We start from the raw sequence: 24,019 nt of genomic DNA, 5'->3' as shown, positions 1-24,019 counted from the left end.
CTTGTTTTAGACCCTTAATGCCGAGCGCTACACAGGGTAACTTGTACTATCTTTTAACGTCTTTTGGTATGACACGGCCGGGGATCAAACCCAAGACCTTCTTCTCTCAGGGCGGACACTTTACCAAAAGACCGCAAAGGCGGGCAAATCTGGGCCAGACAATCCAATGATGAATATTATGAACAACAATCCCCAGTCAGATTCAATGACAGGCAATTAGTCACGGAGCCTGACCACCTGATCCATTAAGTCACCTCTTACGACCAGCTGTGTTCCTTGGAATCAATTCGAAGCTGGAATTCCCACTGACTGAAGACAGTAATAATGTCACGTGGCATCAATGTGACATTAGATGTATATATTCCCAATATCTGCAAACATTTTCATAATTAACACTATAAAATATATAAACTAGTTACTAATATTGTGAGGTGAGGTGAGGTGAAATGGGGTTTAACGATTTTTGCAATTATATAGCAACGTGCATGCACATGTGTGTGTGTGTGTGGCTGCTTGTACTAGTCCGGACTAATGCCGATTTATAGTGCCAGCACACTGAGATACCATGCCGCAGTTTAACATGAATGCCCCACTCAGACACTTTATACAGACTCCGAGCCGACCAGTCCTTGTTTTAGCCCCTTTATGCCGAGCGCCAGACAGGGTAACAACAAGTACCATCTTTTCACGTCTTTTGGTATGACGCGGTCTGGGATTGAATCCCGAACCTTCCGCACTCTGGGCGGACGCTCTACCTCTAGACAACGGAGGCGGTCTGATATTGTGAGCAATGTCCCACACAGTGGAGGTACAATGACATGCAATCAACATAGTCACCAAACCTGGCATGACCAGCATCGGCTCCTGCATACCTATAGTAACCCGGAATATCTACAAGGATGGGTCCTACAAATAGCATTGGATACACAAAATCTTTTCTGCCTCTGCATCACCACAGAGAAATAAGTTGGAAACCATGGAGACGTGAATAACTGTGATCACATGACAAATCCTAACAAACATATTACTATGGGTGATTGGTTGTCAAGGTACCCCCTGATGATGACCCAGACTCACCTTTGTTCTGGCGTCCACAGACAGCTCCGGTTCTCCACCCCCCATCAGGTACTCCGACACACTGCAGGGAGACAAGGGGGTGTGTCAGGGGAGAACATCAACATGTTCATATACAACAAACATACAATACATCTGGCAGCTTACATAGCTCGGAAAGGGGGTAATGTCTGAAGACATTTCTGATTGACTTAAATATATATTTGGCTTCATGAAGATTGTGAGCACAGAACTGAGTGAGTGAGTGAGTGTGTATGGTTTTTTGCCGCTTTTAGCAATATTCCAGCAATATCATGTCGGGAGACACAAGAAATCGGCTTCACACATTGTGCCCATGTGGGGAATCAAACCCGGGTTTTGACGTGAAGAGCAAACGCTTTAACCCCTAGGCTACCCCAATGGCCTGAGCACAGAACTGCAAATTGTAGCACGAGGCCACTGTGCATTTACTATGTATGTACCCAGTGTATGGAAGTACCAGTTGATGGAACTGATAAAGGTGTTAAGTTAATCTGGATTATATTTCTATGCTATTCTCTGTGTTGTTTCCTACCTGCTGCTGAAAGCCAGGGCAAGCTGATCAATGGCATCGCAGAAACCCTGTATCACATCGGGGTCGCGTGTACTCTCATAGTTGTGACCTTCGGGACAAATCGTAGTTGATTAACATGATTCATACACACAGATGAGTTATGCTACACAATGACACGTGGTGACAATAGGGAGACATAATTATCAGGGTCTTTGATCAAGCTGCAGCACCTGATTGAAAATACTACAAGAATAAACATCTCTCTCTCTCTCTCCTCTGTGTGTGTGATTGTGTGTGTGTGTGTGTGTGTGTGTGTGTCTCTCTCTCTGTCTGATTGTGTGTGTGTGTGTGTGTGTGTGTGTGTGTGTGTGTGTGTGTGTGTGTGTGTGTGTGTGTGTGTGTGTGTGTGTGTGTGTGTGTGTGTGTGTCTCTCTGTGTGTCTCTCTCTGTGTGTGTGTGTGTGTGTGTGTGTGTGTGTGTGTGTGTGTGTGTGTGTGTGTGTGTGTGTGTGTGGCTGTGTGTGGCTGTGGCTGTGGCTGTGGCTGTGGCTGTGGCTGTGGCTATGGCTGCTTGTACTTGTCTGGATCCACTAGACCATGGAGGTGGTCTCTTAATACTGTTGAAGCATTCATAATACATCACCACATAGGACCTTGTACCTAAATGTGCGTTTGGCTTATCAAAATGGCCATTTGGCATAACAAAAACAAACATAAACTCCCCAAAGAACAGATTCCTGGCAAATGACAGGATATGCTAATTCTCAGTTTGAGTAAGTGAATGTAGTTTAAAACCGCAGTCAGCACTATGCCAGCTATATCACAACTGTCTGTACATGATGGGAGTCTGGGACAGCAAGTCAGGCACTATCCACACTGTTAGGGTACAATTGTACACAATCTGAAAGGCCGCATACCACAACCACCTGATCTTTATTAGTGGACTCCAGATGAAGATCAGGGTTAGAATTGGTCTTCGGAACCCATGCTTGTCACAAGGGCGACTAACAGGATCAGATGGTGAGGCACTCAGCCTTGCTTGATGCATGTCATTGTATCCCAATTGAGAGAGTGATGCTTATTATGTCAATCACGTGATTGTCTGGTCCAGACTCAATTATTTACAGACCTCTGTCACATAGCTGGAATATTGCTGAGGGTGACGTTATACGCCAAATACTTTTTACAAACTTTGGTTACATGAAATATCAATGTTATGGAACAACAACAGTCTTCAGGTGATCGCCCATTCCACCATGTGCACTTGCACTAGCTTGCAATGACAACCATAAGAAGTTCAATTTAACAATACCTACTTTTGATTTTTCCAATAAGTGTTCCCGCTGATGAGAAGAGATCAGTGGAGTGGAGCGCCGGATAGCGATTGAGGACATTCTTGAGGATGCAGATGACCTCCCCAAGACGCTCGTGTGCCAGCACATGAGCCTCATCAGCTGTTTCTACAATAGAGTGAGTGAGTGAGTGAGTTGGGTTTAATGCTGTTTTGAACAGTCGCAAACATACCGTATTTTCTTGAGTATAGTGCGCACCCATGTATAATGCGTACCTCCCTCTAGCGGATTCAGTATTTTGGAGAAAAAAAATTGAATGTCAAGCGCATAGAAAAATTACACTGTTGATCTACCCCTTCAGTGAATTCGGGTAAACGAACGGGTACTGGGTACTATGTATGCAAGATGGCCAACTGTCTCTTGTTTGTGAGACACCTGCACAACAGTATTCAGTTATTTCAATAATAGAGACACACAACTTGATTAATGTCAAGTGCTTTCTAAATATTTGCCATATTCATGTGTTTTCATGTAACTTGCAACATCACATTTTATTGAAAAAGCAAGGTGATTTTAGTTTTAAAAGAATTTTTTTTAATTATTCCACAATATTGTAATAAAATAGGCCCAAGAGGGACAGTTTCATTTGTTTTCACTGAAAACTAAGAAATTGAAAGAAAGGGAACATTATGTAAGAGGAAGCAGTTGTTGCTTGACATCCTGTTCCCCAATATATGAACAGTGGTTGTTGTGCAGTAGTCACACCAGATGCTTACATTACCAGTATCCAACATCTTATACTTTGTCTACATGAAAAGAACTTCTAAACTGAACACAGCTGTAAAATAAAAAAATGTTCTTACTTGACACTACGCATGTAATTATTATGCAGATACTTTGTCTGATAAAACTGAGAAACTACAGGATGTCATTCTCCACAGAAAATCGAAACAATTCACTGTTCATTTTCAGTATTAGATCCATCAAGGCAACACAAGGCGATAATGGATTTGAACTTGAATCAACAAGTGTTGATATATTTCATTCAACATGTTCAAACAAAATAATTTTTCACATAAAAACAGTCAAACAGGAAATCGAGACATGGAAAATTCTTCAACAGATCATGTTTCCTCAAGCACTAACTTCGGGTGCTCTATGAACTGATGAATAACCTTGTGAAGCTAATGAGCCAGGGTCAGTCAACATGGTCAATGTAAAGTAGAACACAGTACCTGTTCCCGAGGTGAATGCAGTCTTCAGTTTGGCCAAGGCATCAGAGAAGCTTTTGACATCAGTGGTAAGAGCTATGATGTCATCCTGGTCAACAATCACAGCACTACCATCTTCATTGTGAATGCTCCCAAGGGAAGAGCTCTTCAGGACTTTCTGTTGTCCTGGGGCAGTAGGCTGGAGGAGGCCTGCCCCGCCCACCTGCCCCTCCCCCAGGTCAATCTCTAGCCCTCCAGAATAAACAGATTCCTGCAACGTATACAGCTAACTATTATACAGGTTGGCAAAATGTGCATGATATTTTCACAATTAACAGTAACTAACACTCAAGATCTATTACTTACGATCTGGTATATAATACTCACAAAAGAGGTTAGAGAACACCCGATTTGGTAATGAGATGACAGATTAACTATATTAATATGAAACAAAAGAGGAGTTCTTTAACTTCTTTTGAGTAGTATACTTTCAATCTGAATACCGATGATCTATATTTCACTTTCTTATTTGTAATAAAAATTAAAGTTCCATGGTATATTTTACAATCATATATTGTAATTATACTAATACTTCTGAAATGAAAGCTTTGTTACAGCTTCTCATATCATTATTTCCTTTACAATGCAACATTATGACATATGAAACATTCTTGCACTTTCTGAAGATGAACTTTCTCCAGCTGACATTTAAAAGACGTCGACATCCAGTGTTTGTTCCTTGTACTCTGGATTGTAATATCGTGAATATTTTAGACAATCTGACCATGCTGACATAAATAAATCAAACATCAAAAACTCAGTGTCACATTATGTACATTTTGTAACTGTTTGATTAGCATCTGGTGGGAGAAAGACATGATAAAAAACATCAAATAAAGTGTTATATATAACCCACTTCCTATTGCCATGACTCCAACAATTTCTATTTGAGTGGCAATATACCAGTGTATCTATTAGAAGTTACCCTTCACTCTGACATCAGACACTGATAGCCTTTAAAAGCCAAATTGAAATAATACCGAAAATTCTCTTCATGTGTAAGAAAATACTGATATCTTCCTTGGTGTGGAAAGTCTTGACCTATTTCATAATTTTCTCTAAAATGGGTAGAGACAATGAGCTTAATCTAACTGCTCCACAGTGTATTCAGGACGAGCGGAGTATTTAAGATAAACAGATTTGGGGAGAATACAAGCAGTAGCAGATTTTTCTTGGTGCCAGGACTAGCAGGCTGAGGGTTGTGTCTAAGCCTGATATTGTAACTCTACATTATCATCTCATGAGAGCTGGGACCATGACGTCTCCAGAGAGCTGGGACCATGTTGTCTCGAGAGAGCTGGGACCATGTCGTCTTGAGAGAGCTGGGACCATGTCATCTCATGAGAGCTGGGACCATGTCGTCTCCAGAGAGCTGGGACCATGTTGTCTCGAGAGAGCTGTGACCATGTCGTCTCAAGAGAGCTGGGACCATGTTGCCTCGAGAGAGCTGTGACCATGTCATCTTGAGAGGGACCATGTCATCTTGAGAGCTGAGACCATGTTGTCTCAAGAGATCTGGGACCATGTCGTCTTGAGAGAGCTGGGACCATGTCGTCTCGAGAGAGCTGGGACCATGTTATCTCAAGAGAGACCAGGGACCGTGTTGGAGAAATCCATCTGAACAACAACAGTAGGTCATGTCGCCGACACATGGAGGTACCCATCCCTTACTCCATCAACGCATACCACTACACACCCAGGGAAGACTCAGGATTCATGTTTGTTAACCAGTTGACTCACTCGCTAAGGAATTGCAAGTTCGAACAATGGAGGAGCAGAATAATCAAGTGCAAAAAGAATAAAAAGTAACCTTCCTTCATCGTGTTACGGGAGCGGAACCAAAATAACATTTTCTCTTGTCCCCAGGGATGTACACTTTCCAAACATACTTGAAAACTGCTTGTTCATAAATCTAAAAAGCACAATTATTTCAGCTTGTGTATTACAGATTCTAATCATGCATCTGTGTTAGATGTTAGTTTGGACAGGAGATCAAATATTGACTACTATTCTTGTGATGCATTAATTCTAAACATCAGAGCATCAGAATTTGTGAAAGTACTGGTACTAAGAAGCAAGGACCTACTTTTGTTTGACAGTCTTACAAACATGTAGAGTAAGGAATGTTATACCAATGTACAGCTGATGTGTTCATACCTATCAAAAGATTTCTAAACAGACTGTATTCACATAGTACCCTGCTCCAGCACCCACTGACCACAAATCTGCAAGTAGTCTTTATCATTGTTTATAAGCGCCCAGTACTATGCTCGAACATTTACATGACAGTCTCTAGTTTTATGTGTATTCCTTTTATCTATGTAGAGGGAATGCATATTGTACACGCAGACATTGAGTTTTGATTATCCTTCAAAAAACATTAACAGAAATAGCAAGTATGCCATTTAGAATGTTTAGTCACATAATTAAAATAAATCTTCTTTATGGTGTCTATATGTTTCAGTATTTATCGTCTAATAATGCTTACCTGAATAGCAAATACTTTTCAGATTGTCAGTCAGCTCGTCTGGTAACTTATTATTGCAGAAGATGTAGTTACGCCAACATTTGAGCTAATTTTGTTCACTCCCGCTTGATCTCTGACATTAAGTATGTTTTTAATAAGCTCCTTTGTTAAGTTTCTAAGCACAAATGGCTCTTATTATGGCAAATATGAACCTTGCTAAAGAGGTTTTCCATATTTCATTCACTAACATGATTATACAAAACCGCCATAAAGTACAATACTGAAATATTGATGAGAGTTCATTTTGCTTTGATTACTATTGCTCAAATCTTAACCCACATGACAGAAAAGCAACATAGTTTGAATTTCTGTTAAATTATTTTCAGGTAAAAACTAAATCTATTAACACAAAACATTTCTGGTTACATTCCATCATATGGACAACAGGTGAAAACATTTATGATGCAGGCATTAACAATGTTCAATTATGTTCAATTATGTTCAATAATTGTAATGATATTAATTTGTTACTATTTAAATAGATTTAATGAAGGATGACAACATCACATTTCTAGTAAAACAGTTTCTGACGGATGAGCAATGGCGTGAGACATCTACAAAATCTGTCTCAAAATCAAAACCAAAAACAAACATTCATATTGTTCTGTCTGTATGTGCCTCTTCAAGCATAACAACACCTTATTGGCTTTATTGGTAACAGAAACTAACAAATATCCACCTTCTTCTCAATATTTGACGTTAGACTGTTTATCTTTATGAAATGTCAAACTTTATCGGGATGAACAAAACTTTGAGAAACTTTGTAAACTTTCACAAGCATACGGTTCTTCTTGTTTCCTTGTATTGGTACAGTACGTATACAAGAAACACAATCAGCGACAGTGGCTAAGACATATAAAGGCTTAGCACAGACATAAAAACCTTGCAGACAAAACTTTTTATTAGATTGTTACCTGTTGCTGGTCAGGTCGACCTTCTGAATCGGTAAACTTTTTGCGAAGGGATTTCCCAATATTTTTCGCCAGTTTTCGCCCTTTGGACGACATGTCTGTGAGTTATCCTGTATAACAATCATGGCACAGGCGAATAATATGCAAATAACGGTCCAAACATTTTATGCACACCATTTAACTAACTTTTCTCACATATTGACAACATTCTTTCCATCTACTTGCATTTCCGCCATGTTCCTGGTGTAAATATATCACATATTCGCAACAACTAATAACAACGTGTATATTTCAAGGCGTCTGCTGACTGTGCTGAGAGATAACCGATTTCTCGATAGTTGTTGTAGGTCTTTTTAGATTATTTTAAAATCATCGGAGAAACTTCATAAATATATATCTAACCCAACGATATTCTGATATTTCACAGATTCATCGTTTCATGTTTGACAGCTACTGTGTTATCTCGTTAAGCATGTCAAACATTTTCAATAAATTAACACACACAATAACACATAATGGATTATTATTACTGCATTGTTCTAGTTAGATCATAATGGTGGTAATGAGGGGCGTGATGATACTGTGATGCATGTCTGAATAAGTAACCCAACAATCTCTCAAAGGGATGTAGTGATTTTGTACCCAAAATTTCTTGTGATGTTCTACCCAAACCAGTATGTAATTATGTATCCATCAAATTTTCCCTACATTATTGTATTAGTTTCAAAATATACAGTTACTGTTATATTGATCCATTATTGACACACTGCATCAATAGGATTATTGACATACAACATCAATAGGATTATTGACATAATACATTAATGGGATTGGACGGAAGACGTCGATACTGAAGGGTCGTATTGCTATATACTATGTGTATTGAGGATGTCCAGGCAATACACCTGTATACCAGTCATATCGCACACCCTACAAAACAAGCACTCAAGGCAGATGACATGTACTGTGAACTTGCCAGAGCCAACGGTCCTGCGATTCAGCTCCCAGACCTGTTGTAGATTGTGTAGAAACGTGTGAATCCTGGGGATTATATATAGTGCTTGACCTTTGACTTGAGGCACTGTCTGGCTATGCATTATTTTAGTAGGAATATGAAGTATACAGTTTTATATTCATGTGATTATTTGCAGTATAAGGTACAAACAAATATAATTATATACTTAAATAGATATGTTTTAGGATTTGAGTACAAAAACCCCAAGAGTACAAAAATAGTTTTGGGTAGAAAATCACATACACACCTGTTAAATGATTATTAATCCGCACAATGGTCGAATCCGACCGCGACTAATATAACAAACACTACACGTCGAAATGAAAAGGGCTAAGATTTTAATCCCATATAGCACAGGATGTAAGGCAAAACATGGATAGAGAGGCGTCAGTTGGAATAAACTATCAGCCATGCGTATTCAATGACCATTCAACACCCGATGTAAGAAAATACATGTACTGAGCTATATTGTTACTATGACTAACAATGTATTTCACTTCCCCTCGCAATTATAATATCCCATAGTCTGTCTCCCAGACGCAAGAGAAAACATTTAAAAAGGAATCCAACTCAAGTCTAGAATGATTTGGCAAGTCTAGATTGCCTCATTAAATTAAGGTTTATTCTGGGCTCCATTTGGATTTTTATTTTGTAGATATATATTTTTGAATAAGATAATTTTATTTCTGGGAATAAATGTCAGTGTAATAACATTCAACACTAGGTAGGTAAATATTCCTTCAGTTTCCTGTCACCTCTACCTTCTCACTGTGCAGTCTACGATATTCGCTTGATTGTTGGTGCTGTTGTCAGTCTGGAATACCAGACATGTATATGGTTGTCTAGTGTCTTCAGTTTCATCAATTTAAACATTACAATGAAATTATTATTTATAGATTAAACATTATTTCACAATTTTATACGCCGCGAGACAATTATGTAAATTGCTCTTTAACTTGAAATTATTTACTTATGTAATCGGTTTTGTATTATTTAAGTCATTTTAGTTCACAAACAAGATATTGTTTCAGTTCACGTGTTATCGTGTATGCTACGCAGGGCAAAATCTTACGATACTATTCAAAGCATGCAAACGTATATAGATCTATATACGTCTTTGGTGCATGTTATCGAAGTATACCACACCACTTTTGCTTGGGATATTTTTTATCCTTCTTTGATACACAAAACTGATTCTCATTCTATGCAATGTGTATATATAATATATCTGGCATAACTGATTATCCCTATTAAAGATGAGTTGGATATATACCCCAATGTACAACTGTTTTCGAAGTAGATTCAGTTGAGTACTCAAACTTGTTATCATAACTGTTAGCAGCTGTGTGGTATCTAGTATTTGAGTAATGGGGGGCATTGAATGAGTCACGTGACCGAACACTTCCATCAATCAAAACGTAAACACCCACCCATGTGTTGGTGTCTAGCTGCCGTGACCGTATATATATTTACGCAGAAGTGTGCCTGACCGCAAGGACATCATACCCTCGCAACGAGATCCAACCGAAGGCACTTGGCTATCAACTGACCAGTCAACAAAAGCGCTATGAACGGAGAAACTAATTTTGACGTGCGTTTTTGTTTTGATCTTATAACATTGTTACTGATACATGTGTACTGAGTCTGCTTTGAACTAGTTTTTATCTCATACAGGAAAGTTTGACGCTTGTTTACTGATAATTTCATTCATATTTTGTATATTGATGGACAGAATGAACATATTTTTAGTATCAATGTGTCACGAAGGAAGGCAGAATCACTGACGTACACACGACAAAGTACCCCCAAGACAAAAACATCACGTAATCATTCGTTTTGGGTAAAACCGGTTGAAACCACATTTTCGCACCTATTTCATGATACTCTCTTGACACGTCCATGTTCGATTATTAGAAATAGACACCAACTGAGATTTGTGTTTACATTGACCTTGCAAAACGACAGTCACCAAGCAGACGATGCTTTGGTCAACGTACAGTTTTACCACACACTTTGAGCTGATTGGATTAAAATGACACACCTCCGATGTATTATGACATCAACTACATATTGACCAATCAACACAAGGCATTTCCTGAATTTGACCTTGACCTTATCATATGACGTTTAAGTAATAGTAAAGAGGTTTGTTATTGACAGTTTAATTTCAGTCAGTAATTTATTTGGTTTTATTAAATTTCAAAATATTGTTGTCTGCATATATTCAATATATATTCACATAACAATTATTTGGATTGTCACAAATACATCTCAACTGATTTTAATGAAATAGTATATATACATATTATATTCTAATTATATTACATTAGTTTGTATTTCGATACAAGTGAGAAGTCATGTCCCATTAGGTTCATGTCACATGAGGTATTTTTCAGTCTTCATGAAAAATACAAGCTATCATTTACACTTGTATTTGATTACTGATAACAAAAAGATGACTAACTGACTCCCCTCATTAGCGCGTCCTTGATCAGCTTGTCATGGAACCACTCACTACCTTAGATTCTTAAGTGGCAATCAGTTAAGAACCCTTGAGTCATGTCAGTGTGCACAGCTGGTACAAGTAAATCGGACTGGTATTATCACATAGAATACATGACCCTGCATGCTCGGGAGCTTAGGGTGGAATATTTTATTGATTTGTTGCTCTTTGCATGAAAAAAGACCCCAAAAAAGTTCATCTTTGAGATATTGGCATCTAGGTATCAGATAAACATTTCATGGTATCAGGCATATTGCACTGCAGGATCTGGAATACTCTTACAGGCTTTGGCTTTTGGCATACCAAAAGGAGGTTGGCACCATCATCCATTTTAGAAGTGATGAATGGAATGGATTGATCCCTGTCCCTCTTGTCAGTAACTTGCCTCAAATTTTCTCTTGTACATGTGTGCAAAGACGTATATACATGATATAGATAAGTCTTTGATGTGTGTAATTTGATTGGACAACTGTTTATATATTTAACTGGATCCTCGAGAATGTCATTATAAATGATTAGGGGTGATTTCCATTCCTATATTAATTCATCCTTAATTTGACTTCCTGTAAAATCTTTTCATTCAGACTTCATAAAATATATATCATGATATATCCAAAGGTAGTCCCACATTGTGAATACAGCTTCTTTTGAAACTAGGACTAGATGTTTTAGTCAGTGATATGTCAAGCTTAAGGCATTGTCTCTCTATGTAAATAGAGTTATTATTAACAGTTTGATCAGTACAAACAATAAAATTTGAGTTTACACACACACAGCAGTGTTAGAAACTGGCACTAGTCCTGTAGTCCTTGCCAAACTGCCCAATAGTTAAGGTATCCTAAGGACTAGTAGAAGTTTGCCATTTTTAAGGGTTTTGCTATATGTTATCATTATAAGGACTAGTGGACTAAGAATGTACAAAACTCATTTTGAATACACTATGATTGCCAATTGGCTCGAGCCTAGTCCCTGTTGAGGGATGGTTGCTAGGTGATGTTTGTATGGATGGGTGACCACTCAGGGAAGACACTGAAGCCAGATTGAGCATGTGGAGTGGTGTACACTGTTGACCCTCCAGACCCACCCTCCATGCAGGGCCCAGTCACTACAGCGATGAGCAGCTGCTGTCAGGGAGCTAGGATATTTCCCACTGTGTTGTTATGCTATTCCCTCACATTCTATAGGACTGCTTGTTGATATGAGTTTGAACTGTTTTGCGAACACCAGATGATTGGTGAGTATTGCTAAAAGTCCAGGGCTTTGTTCCACTAAGCGATCTTAGAGCTATACCTGTCGTAAGTCTATGTTGAAGCAGAGACTATAAAATAAATCTATTTCATGGTTTCTGGTTGAAGTGTGGGAGTTACGATCACCTTACTGCTAAGATCGCTTTGTGGGCCCCTGTGCATTGTGACTGTGTTATGTCTCTATCTGTGTAATCTGTTGTAGTCTTTGTGGATACCTTTCATTTCGTACATCTGAAATCTACAATTTATCTCTCACTTTGTTTCGAAAAGTTTGCTTTTATATGCAATGGACTGTTTCATCACATACTGAAATTACAGTGCAGTGTCTCAAAATTAATCATGAAAGTCATATGTTTTTGTTGGTTAGATTGTCATAACCCTAATGTTGAAACTGTGACAGAATTAACAATTCCTTAGATTCAAACACCACAGCAGCTAACCTAAAGGTCAAGTGGATCCCATTAATTCCCAACAGGGGCTTCAGACTTGAGACGACTAGCCCAAACTGGGCTCTTAGCTTCATTTTCAGTAGTGTATAGTGTTATGTGTACTATCGTAAAAATTCACGATACATTATCATCATGTTTCGTACTGCATTATTACTGTTAATGTAAGCAGCCTGACAAAACTGTATCTCCACAGCCCTAGACCTAGTCTGGTATACAGACCCTGATACAAATTAGGCTGGGACGAGTCTAAGTTTACTACCCGGGTACTCGACATACTATTACCTGACCCTACCCAGGTACCCACTCTTAGGTACAAAATGTTCAAATGGGAAGTTTTTTAGTGGAGCCCTGGCAAAAAGTATTTATATATAGTATAAAACGATCTGATCGTGCATATACTGAAGTTGACTGAAGCTTTGTCTTTAGTCAAACGCATCAAAGTCAGAAGGAATGTGTGCACAGTCAGAAAGAAATGTGAACATTAGCGACTTGTACTTATAAAGTGTAACCATGAAATTTTATTGTTAATGTCATAAATAAATATATCATATGACTAACCACGGGTCCCACCCGACTCAAGTACCCGATTTACTGTCCCAGCCCTAATACAAATATATCCAATACAGCTCATGCAAGTCTATAATGTGTGCAAGTCTGGATTACTGTAGTATCTGAAAATGAAGAGTCTCTGGGCTCCTTATTTAAGTTTTATTAAGATAATTGAACAACTGGGTTTTTTTCTGTACAATATGTTCATTTCAGAGACTAGATGCTAGTGTACCCCAGACCTATCCATGAGACAAAATAACATTTTCAAGATGGCTGCCATAGGCTGCATGATTAATTTGTTATCTACATCTGTATGTTAAGTGTCTTCACACCACTTCTTGAATCATTCCCAAAGGACAGCTGTTACTGCAACATTCAAATACTTGTTTTTAGATCTTGATGGCATCTTCATGGTGTAACCTGGGGCGCCTAGCTTGTCCGCGGCGTGCATGTGCTTTTGATGAATGTACTCACTCACTCTTCTGACTTACATAATCTTTCACATTCTTCATGTTAAGTTTTGTCTTTTTTACAAAAGCCTCTCTTGTTTTACACTAACAGTTGTCCTAGATCTGCGTGCCAAGATTGACTTGAAATAAAATATAGCAAAAAGATTAAACTGCATATATATCGGCTAAGAACTCAGTCGGCTCATAAAACAAATTGGACTACTTTATTTCAGAAAAACAGGCGTTGGGTAAGCTCAGCTGTTAAAGCCATCGCTTGTCAGGCCAGTTTCGATTCCCCACATAGGTACAACGTGTAAAGCCCCATTTCTGGTGTCCCCCCACTGTTATGTGAGATTGCTGGAATATTGCTAAATGCGGAGTAAAACTGACTTATTTCATAAAACAGCTCCTGCAGTCAAAATTCTCTGTATAATAGTAATTGGAGGGCATTATCTGTGCATGTTTCTTTAATAAACCTACCTTCTTATAACACTTGTGAACACGGTGATGAACACAGTCAGTGTAGGCAGGAGCAGTCACAATCAAAGTATCAGCCGAACAAGTTCCATGAAAGTGTATTTGTATGCTACCTCTATAGACAATCCCCACGACTGTACATTGTTGTAACATACTGAGACTACTACTACTACTACTGCTACTACTACTACTACTACTACTACTACTACTACTACTACTACATATCATCTGCCCATTGTTTTAATGTCCCCCCTCCCCCCAATCTTTTACCTTGACATTTATATAAAATCCAAGTATGTACAAATTGCACTCCTATTTTCATGACTGTAAAGTATCAGTCTATACAATACCACCATATCTGTTTTAGAGTAGTCATGAAAATATACATATTCATTTTTCCGTAAGTACATTTTCTACTTTAAAAACAGTGGATTTATTCATTACATTGAGGGAATGAAGAATTGGATTTTAACTTGACATTTATATAAAATCCAAGTATGTACAAATTGCACTCCTATTTTCATGACTGTAAAGTATCAGTCTATACAATACCACCATATCTGTTTTAGAGTAGTCATGAAAATATACATATTCATTTTTCCGTAAGTACATTTTCTACTTTAAAAACAGTGGATTTATTCATTACATTGAGGGAATGAAGAATTGGATTTTAACTTGACATTTATATAAAATCCAAGTATGTACAAATTGCACTCCTATTTTCATGACTGTAAAGTATCAGTCTATACAATACCACCATATCTGTTTTAGAGTAGTCATGAAAATATACATATTCATTTTTCCGTAAGTACATTTTCTACTTTAAAAACAGTGGATTTATTCATTACATTGAGGGAATGAAGAATTGGATTTTAACTTGACATTTATATAAAATCCAAGTATGTACAAATTGCACTCCTATTTTCGTGACTATAAAGTATCAGTCTATACAATACCAACATATCTGTTTTAGAGTAGTCATGAAAATATACATATTCATTTTTCTGTAAGTACATTTTCTACTTTAAACACAGTGGATTTATTCATTACATTGAGGGAATGAAGAATTGGCTGGCATGATCACTAGACCCTGAAGTTATCATAATTGGGAAAAAGGAGACCGCCACATCGCTTGCTTCAGACAAACCTAATTATCAGCGGGCCACTAATCATGCTAATTAATGCTAGTTAATACAACAGGCTTGATTGAGCTGCTCCATCTGTTTGGTGTATGTTTCCATTATGAGTAATGCACACCATGCATGAACACTGCAGTAGCATATTGTGACAGTTATCATCTCTGGTAATTAATATTCCAGTTGAGATGTGAGTACCAGCCAGAAATGTTATAAACAATAATTTTAAAAGAAATCGCATCAGGAATTATTAAAAAATATTCTAAATAATAAGGAATATTGTTCTTACCTAAGCTAATTATATCTTATTTTTCAAGTAATTGACAAGTATTTGAAATACCCTCCCATAATGCACTGTGTAACAAATAGCAGGCTGTTCGTTCCCTGTTCCATCAACAGGAGTCAGACAAGGTACTTGCCTTGATCCCTCATTTATTATGGAATGTGAACACTCAGCCTGTGTGTGGCAGCCAATAGCAGCAGTCCCTCATAAACATGTTTGTCACATGCAAATAATGTCCACATGGCAGACGACCTCCGCGTGAGCTGATGTGACAGTTGGTGACAGCATCAACGGTTCATTTCACCACGTGTTGTGAGATCACATCTATTCGGATGGAGGTTAGAGAGGTGTAATCAGATTATCTGTAAGTTGTATTATATTATCAGGGATGAAATTGTTAAAACTGTGTGGTTTGTAAGCATGGTTAAAATGTAAAATCCTTGAAGAGGTTTTGTGTTATTCAAGTTCGCTTTGTTGTTCTGGATCAAGGATAAGTGAGTGCTTGTTTTTGTTGCCTTGTCTGTAGTTTGTTTAAGATAACTGACTTATTTGCTAGCACTCTGTGTTTGTGAGAGAGATAAAGCATGCTATTGTTTTCATATGACTGAATTTTATTGCCAGCTGTTATTGGAGATAAAACAAGCATATTTATAACTTAGTCAGCATTTAACTGGCTATTCCTGAAAAATTAAAATTAATGAAGCCAGAGACCATATATGGTCTCTGATGGAGCTAATTATGTTTCTGTTGGCTAGCCTAGGAATATGTCATGATGTACAGATGCACATGTATATGATTTAGTACTAAATTTGGATAAATAGGTTATATTTGATGTAAGGTAAAAAATATAATTATGTAAACAATATTTATTTTTCTGAAAAGAGATTGAATGTTACTTACTAGTAGTAAGGTAAATGAATAAACATACTCTCATGGTACACAGCAGGTCATTATTGGGTCTATTCTAGGACACTGATTTTCATCTTAACGTACATTAAAATACTAGCTTCTGATTGGTTATTTTTCATATAGCCGCTCACAGGCTAGGTGGGGTACATATTTCATGTCGTCTGCTGAGAAATCAATCAGAACACATCTTAGGTAACATGCTTATCTCTCATAAGTACTGTTGAGTTTCTGAAGTGAACCAACATTTTTATCCAAATCCGTCTTGTTCAAGATTTGCTACCTCTGTGAAACTGTGGACATGTATTCTGGACTTGTAGGAATGAATGTCGGTAAGATAAATTTGTTGTCAACCTTATATTATCCAAAATGTCCTAAATATTCTTTGAAATTGGTAATATATATAGAAAATGTGGTATTCAATATTCATAAAATCATGAAAATGTTCTAGAATGGCATGTGTCTCTGGCCATTGCCCTGGTATTTTACTCTGTCACAGAATGTTTATCAGTAAAGCAAGGAAAAATATATTTAGACGGGTCTTAATTCATATGTAATACTTACACATGGATAACTCACTACTCATTCATATCAGTGTAGAGACTGCATGAGTTCTGTGACTACCGGGTATATAAATAAACACACACCCTAGTGCACAAGTCAATCATACTTCACCCTAACTACGTCCAAATATAAAATGTAATTAAAACTACAAGTGGGATTGGAGTTAGATAGCAAGACATGCACAGTCGTGTAACAACATTAATTCACTCATGTGAAATATTCTTCATGTTTTCTCTGATTATCACTGTAGTGGGCTGATATTAGTACATGTCAAACAAAATCATTGTGACCGTTTTATGGCCATGCTGCACTAAAACAAAATCATTTTATATTATACTCGAAGTTAAATATTGTCCATATTCAGTGCTTTAATGAATTTTAACTCAAATAACCATTTGCACTTATCAAATCAAACTTTTATGCTGACTATTTGAAGTGTCTTGGCCATAACTTTGTGAGAAACGTTCAGTGAAGACATGCACTAACATTTCACAATGACTAGATTCCTAGAGGCAACTGCAGCAATCTCATTATACCTGCAGTAACCATTACTATGATCTAATGAAAAAATGTCTCTGTAAAATCATACAAATTATTGTTTACAGTAACAAATTACATGCTGCTTGTAGAAGATGTGTAATTTGTGTCTATTTACAGTTTTCCCTCACTATTGCGCCCTTCAATATAACGCTAACTCAGTTACAGCATACATTAACGTATGGCTCCCAAAATTTACTTACAACTCAAGTTTGTTTCACTTTGACATGCCTGTAATGTTTGAAATTTGCCAAAGCTGAGAGCTGTAATTTCATTGGTCAGGATGTTTACTCAGGGTTTATGGCTGAGAAGTTTATATTAATATTTTACCTATAACGATTTTGGTTGAAAAACTCTTGGGGATTGCTAAGGCGGTTTTAACTGTTATTGATGAGTTTTGATGTATTTGATAAATCCTGACGTTATATGGTCTGCAAATAATTGTAATGCACACAAGTGATATCTCCTGTAGAAGCCAGTTTGGGATAATGAAATATTTACACATGTATGTCACATCATATATCTATAATCCATAAAAATATGTACACCGATATTGCCAATTAAAGTAACAATGAAAATATCTTAATTGATTGGCAGTGACAGAGTAAAATGTGCTTTTCAGCATTATATGGACAAAACTAGATTTTATTATGTGGTTAATGGGTAATAACGTCAGAAATGATTTGATAACTTTGATTGACCAATCAGAACTGAGTATTCTCAGTTCATGTTAAATCTTTCGTTTTGAATATCACGAACCCATTTGACACACATCCAAAGGTATGTCAGTCACCGCAACAAGAATTGATCTGGGGCATCCTGTAGGAAGTTCTTAGCTGTAGTGAAGGTCATTCACGAGTCGTGGTGAGTTACTGCTATGTGTGTTGTTGTCATCTTGGCTGTGCAATACTATGTTCAGCTGTTTGCTCAATGTACACTGTGGCTGGTAGTGTGGCTGTCTTCTCTCAGATTAGCAACAGTCTCTCATCACACATGGATTCAACATGGACAAAATATTCAGATGTGAAACTTTCTGAAAAATGACAAAGGGTTGCTAGCTGATCTTTCTCAGCACATTGTGGGCAAGGATGGCCCAGTAAGGCACCACAATTTTCTGTTCAGAGTTGCTTCCCTTGGGTAGGCGAAAAACTTATGATCATGGGTTCAAATCCCAGTTTGCCCTGATTATGTTTCTAGGTTTGTCAGCACCATACAACGCTCCTGGGATTTCACCGAAGTGGTAAACGTGTGAGACCTGCATCACTTTGGGCTTTCCTCACACTTTAAAGCGGACACGCTGTGATATAACTGGAATATTAAAGCAGCGTTAACCCAACTCAGATCACTCACTCTCAGCACACTCTCAAAGTTCTCACTTGGTTGTTGTAGTTATTGATTAATGTAACAGTTTTTCTATCATTTGGAGAAGTCTGGACCATTTGTTGATCTATACAGTGTTAAAAATTGGCAGAAAAGTTTCATAAGCAACAGGTAAGCTGGACTAGCCTGGAAGAAATCAACTTGTCTTTGGTCTTCCGCTTACTTGAAATTTCTTATTGTGCGTTCATATACAGTGGTGGTGATTCAAACATGAATGCATGAACAAACTGAAGAAACTTTAACCTAAATAACATTGAGGAGGTACAATGTTTTAATCGTATTATTCTGCATATATAGTCTCACTTTCATTTTTGACCTACTTGACATATGACCTCTTGTCTAACATGCAGTGTCTTTATAAACAATATATATTTATTGTTTGCCAAGAGGCTCTTAGCTATGTGATGTCACTGTCGCAAATAATTGAAAATGTCATCATCCATTGTCCACAATATCAAGCTATTCTATGTGATGTCATATCCAAAAATAGGCTGAGCTGATGTCCAAACCCCCCCCCCCCACCCCCCACCCCCCACCCCCAACCCCCGAGATAAGGAAACCCACATTTTTCCACATTTTCTCAGAAAAAAATACTAATATAAAGAATAACCTGCTCGCAAATCAGAATTACAGATTATCTGTCCAACGTGTTATGTTGAAATTCCCACACAAGGCTCAAACTTACAAAATTTATTCACTCTGGAATATAATCCATAACTGCGTGTAGCTTGAAGTTCATTGTCAAAATAATTATTAATTTTCTTAAGGATTTTGAAGGATACTTGTGTACATTAAAAGAGAAATGGATTAGTAATGTCCTAATTTGTTCCTTTAAGCAGGCTTGTAATGGGGTGGTAGCAGACAGTCAGGATAACCTTGACGTGTACGTGATGGATCCAAAGACTCCGAATGAGGATGAGGAGGAAGAGTATGTTGAGGTCCATGATGAGTTCTGTGACCCCCAAAATCCACAGGTCATCAAGTTCCAGGACATCAGTGCTGCTGCTTACAAGATCAAAGGGGGCATCCAGAAAACACCATGCACTGTACGTAGTATGCCGGTAGTTTAGACTAAATAGATGTATCATTGTTTCTTAGACCATGACCGCCTCCGTGGTCTAGTGGTAGAGCGTCCGCCCGGAGAGCGGAGGTCCGGGGTTCCATCCCCGGCCGCGTCATACCAAAAGACGTGAAAAGATGGTACTTGTTGTTACCCTGTCTGGCGCTCGGCATTAAGGGGTTAAAGCAAGGACTGGTCGGCTCGGAGTCAGTATACTGTGTCTGAGTGGGGCATTCATGTTAAACTGCAGCATGGTATCTCAGTGGGCTAGCACTATAAATCGGCATCAGTCCGGTCTAGTACAAGCAGCCACACACACACACACACACACACACGTTCATGTACGTCACTATATAAGTGCAATAATCTTGGACGCGACGTTAAACCAAATTTCACCTCACCTCACCTCTTAGACCATGTAGGGGCTTTGTGGTAGCCACGTGGTTAAGGCATCCACTTGTCTGGGTCCTGTGCTCCATATGCAGTCGCTAGTCTTTAGTCTGAGTCTCGTAAAAGTTCTTTAAAAATCATTTACATTTAGTTGGTTGGTTGGTTGGTTTGTTGTTTAACGCCGCACTCAGCAGTATTCCAGCTATATGACAGCGGTCTGTAAAATAATCGAGTCTGAACCAGACAATCCAGTGATTGACATCATGAGCATCAATCCACGCAATTGGGATCGATGACACGGATCAACCAAGTCAGCGAGCCTGACCACCCAATCCTGTAAGTCGCCTTTCACGACAAGCATAGTTGTCTTTTACGGCAAGTATGGGTTGCTGAAGACCTATTCTACCCCGGAATCTTCACGGGTCCCCTACTTTAAGTCTATGATCTGCTGAAAGTAACGTCAAGTGATGTGTCGGGCTAGTAAACTCAAAAGGTTTAGACAGAGTCTGAACTGGTACAATGTGGGAAGCCCATCCTTGGTCTCCACGACTGTGATATGGCTAAATAATGCAGTGCACCACCCAGTAGTCTCTCACTCTCACGCTTTCATTATAATTGCTTAGTCATCGTATTCTTGCACTGTGCTGACTGTAATAGGAGATTCATCCTGACTGATGTTTTCAGAAATCTCAGATGTCCAACTTGTTTGGAATGTCACTCTACTTCAAGAAGGAGTTTCTGCAGTACACAGGGAGGTCAGCTGACATAATTGTTTTTCTTGCTTATTTTTCTTAAAGCAAACTCTACTTACAAGTATATTAAATAGCAGCTAGGACTTTATCTGAATATATTCAGTGGCAATAAGGACTTTATCTACATGTATTCTATAGCAACTAGGACTTTATCTACATGTATGCTATAGCAACTAGGACTTTATCTACATGTATTCTATAGCAACTAGGACTTTATCTACATGTATTCTATAGCAACTAGGACTTTATCTACATGTATTCTATAGCAATAAGGACTTTATCTACATGTATTCTATAGCAACTAGGACTTTATCTACATGTATTCTATAGCAACTAGGCCTTTATCTACATGTATTCTATAGCAACTAGGCCTTTATCTACATTATCTGCATGTATATATATAATGGCAACTAACACTCTATCCACATATATAAGAGAGCTACGCAATAAATCACAAAGAACAATGAAGAACGAAGCATGGTTAATTTCACGATGAAACATTTCTTGAGATTCGAACATGCGCACGCAACTTGATGACGTACTCAGTGGCAATTAGGACTTTATTTCCATTATCTGCATGTATATATAATGGTAATTAACACTTATCCACATATATTCTCTGGCAACTATATGACTTTTTCAACATGTATTCAGTGGAACCTAGGATTTTATCTCCAGTACATGTAATCAATAGCACTAGGGCTCTTGATCTGCGCATACCCACACACTTGATCTTCAGCGTTGACTTAAATGTGCCTTCAAATCTATGATTATTACGATCACCAAAGATGTGTTGTGTTTGTTTCAGTTTCAAGGAGCGAGGAGCGAGATACACTCTGCTACTGCTGTCTAATGTAAGTTGTGTAGTTCACTCAGACAAAACAATGTATTAGGAGAAAAATCTTTCAATTACAGTTACTCAAAACTTTTTAGACAATGCTATAAAGTGGTGGTCGAAATTAAGCATAATAGTCTTAGGGTTCTTGGCGTATCCCTAATGATAAAAGTAAAACATTTAGGGTCCCTAGATTCTTTGGCAAACCTCAAGGACCCCAGACCCCCATATTTTGAGCACGGTTGGCATTTCAGCTCTGTATATAACAAAATCAAATTGCAATTTGTAGTTTTTCTCATCCACAATACTAAAGTAAATAACCATATGGAAGTAGCCTTTTATTAGTTTGTTTATTTCTTGTGTGGTGGCTTTTGGTTCCCAACAGTTACAAACCAAAAATGAAAAAAGTTTTACTTTGGAGCAGTTGCTCAAATGTTGTCTGTTCATGATGTTGATAGTCAACTGTGTGTTGTGTGTGTTGATGACGTTGACAGTCAACTGTGTGTTGTGTGTGTTGATGACATTGACAGTCAACTGTGTGTTGTGTGTGTTGATGATGTTGACAGTCAACTGTGTGTTGTGTGTGTTGATGACGTTGAGAGTCAACTGTGTGTTGTGTGAGTTGATGATGTTGACAGTCAACTGTGTGTTGTGTGTGTTGATGACGTTGACAGTCAACTGTGTGTTGTGTGAGTTTATGATGTTGACAGTCAACTGTGTGTTGTGTGTGTTGATGACGTTGACAATCAACTGTGTGTTGTGTGTGTTGATGACGTTGACAGTCAATTGTGTGTTGTGTGAGTTGATGATGTTGACAGTCAACTGTGTGTTGTGTGTGTTGATGACGTTGACAATCAACTGTGTGTTGTGTGAGTTGATGATGTTGACAGTCAACTGTGTGTTGTGTGTGTTGATGACGTTGATAGTCAACTGTGTGTTGTGTGTGTTGATGATGTTGACAGTCAATTGTGTGTTGTGTGAGTTGATGATGTTGACAGTCAACTGTGTGTTGTGTGTGTTAGTGACGTTGACAGTCAACTGTGCGTTGTGTGAGTTGATGATGTTGACAGTCAACTGTGTGTTGTGTGTGTTGATGACGTTGATAGTCAACTGTGTGTTGTGTGTGTTGATGATGTTGACAATCAACTGTGTGTTGTGTGTGTTGATGACGTTGACAGTCAACTGTGTGTTGTGTGAGTTGATGACGTTGACAGTCAACTGTGTGTTGTGTGAGTTTATGATGTTGACAGTCAACTGTGTGTTGTGTGTGTTGATGACGTTGACAATCAACTGTGTGTTGTGTGTGTTGATGACGTTGACAGTCAACTGTGTGTTGTGTGTGTTGATGGCGTTGACAATCAACTGTGTGTTGTGTGTGTTGATGACGTTGACAGTCAACTCTGTGTATTGTCTGTTGTGTGTGTTGATGACGTTGATAGTCAACTGTGTGTTGTGTGTGTTGATGACGTTGACAGTCAACTGTGTGTTGTGTGAGTTGATGATGTTGACAGTCAACTCTGTGTGTACAGGAACAAAAGAAGAAGGGGGTGATTGCAGCCAGTGCAGGCAACCATGCTCTGGCGCTGTCATTTCATGGCAATGACCTTGGCATCCCAGTCACTGTCGTCATGCCAATTGTGGCACCGCTCATGAAAGTGTCCGCTTGCCGACATTATGGTGCCAATGTGTTAGTGAAAGGACAGGACATTGCTGAGGTAAGGACTCTAGGATGCTCTTTAATTAACCTTTAGCCTGCTGAATTATTTTCACACTTCTTACCCCTGCCTGCTGGATGATTTTAGCATAAGGAGCTCTAAAGAGGGCGGGTGATTTCAAACAGTCGGTGCCTCATTAAACAAGGACCAATTGAAGAAATATTTT

At 38.3% G+C, this 24,019-nt stretch overlaps 2 protein-coding genes across 4 annotated transcripts in view; one reads left to right on the top strand and one right to left on the bottom strand.

Moving 5' to 3' along the window:
• The window catches only part of LOC139480397 (rho GTPase-activating protein 45-like), a 49,859-nt gene extending 42,022 nt beyond the window's left edge, over positions 1 to 7,837 (bottom strand). For all 3 annotated transcript variants that reach the window (XM_071263461.1, XM_071263463.1, XM_071263462.1), the window contains exons 1-5: positions 7,610 to 7,837; positions 4,133 to 4,379; positions 2,922 to 3,065; positions 1,628 to 1,715; positions 1,078 to 1,138 (exon numbers count right to left, since the gene is read on the bottom strand). In XM_071263461.1, coding sequence (XP_071119562.1) covers positions 1,078 to 1,138; positions 1,628 to 1,715; positions 2,922 to 3,065; positions 4,133 to 4,379; positions 7,610 to 7,702 — 633 coding nt within the window. In that variant the 5' untranslated portion in view covers positions 7,703 to 7,837. The remainder of the gene's footprint in view (positions 1 to 1,077; positions 1,139 to 1,627; positions 1,716 to 2,921; positions 3,066 to 4,132; positions 4,380 to 7,609) is intronic.
• A 2,200-nt stretch (positions 7,838 to 10,037) lies between these two features.
• Positions 10,038 to 24,019, top strand: part of LOC139478484 (L-threonine ammonia-lyase-like) — a 34,882-nt gene continuing 20,900 nt past the window's right edge. Inside the window, exons 1-5 of the mRNA XM_071260969.1 lie at positions 10,038 to 10,212; positions 19,941 to 20,147; positions 21,236 to 21,306; positions 22,112 to 22,157; positions 23,668 to 23,853. Of these exons, the coding sequence (XP_071117070.1) occupies positions 10,189 to 10,212; positions 19,941 to 20,147; positions 21,236 to 21,306; positions 22,112 to 22,157; positions 23,668 to 23,853 (534 nt within the window). The 5' untranslated portion in view covers positions 10,038 to 10,188. The remainder of the gene's footprint in view (positions 10,213 to 19,940; positions 20,148 to 21,235; positions 21,307 to 22,111; positions 22,158 to 23,667; positions 23,854 to 24,019) is intronic.

Source organism: Haliotis cracherodii, unplaced genomic scaffold (genome assembly GCF_022045235.1).
Source record: "Haliotis cracherodii isolate W230 unplaced genomic scaffold, xgHalCrac1.p SCAF_4, whole genome shotgun sequence".
Taxonomy (NCBI): domain Eukaryota; kingdom Metazoa; phylum Mollusca; class Gastropoda; order Lepetellida; family Haliotidae; genus Haliotis; species Haliotis cracherodii.
Note: the sequence above shows the minus strand (reverse complement) of the source record. Positions and strands in the feature narration are given on the sequence as shown.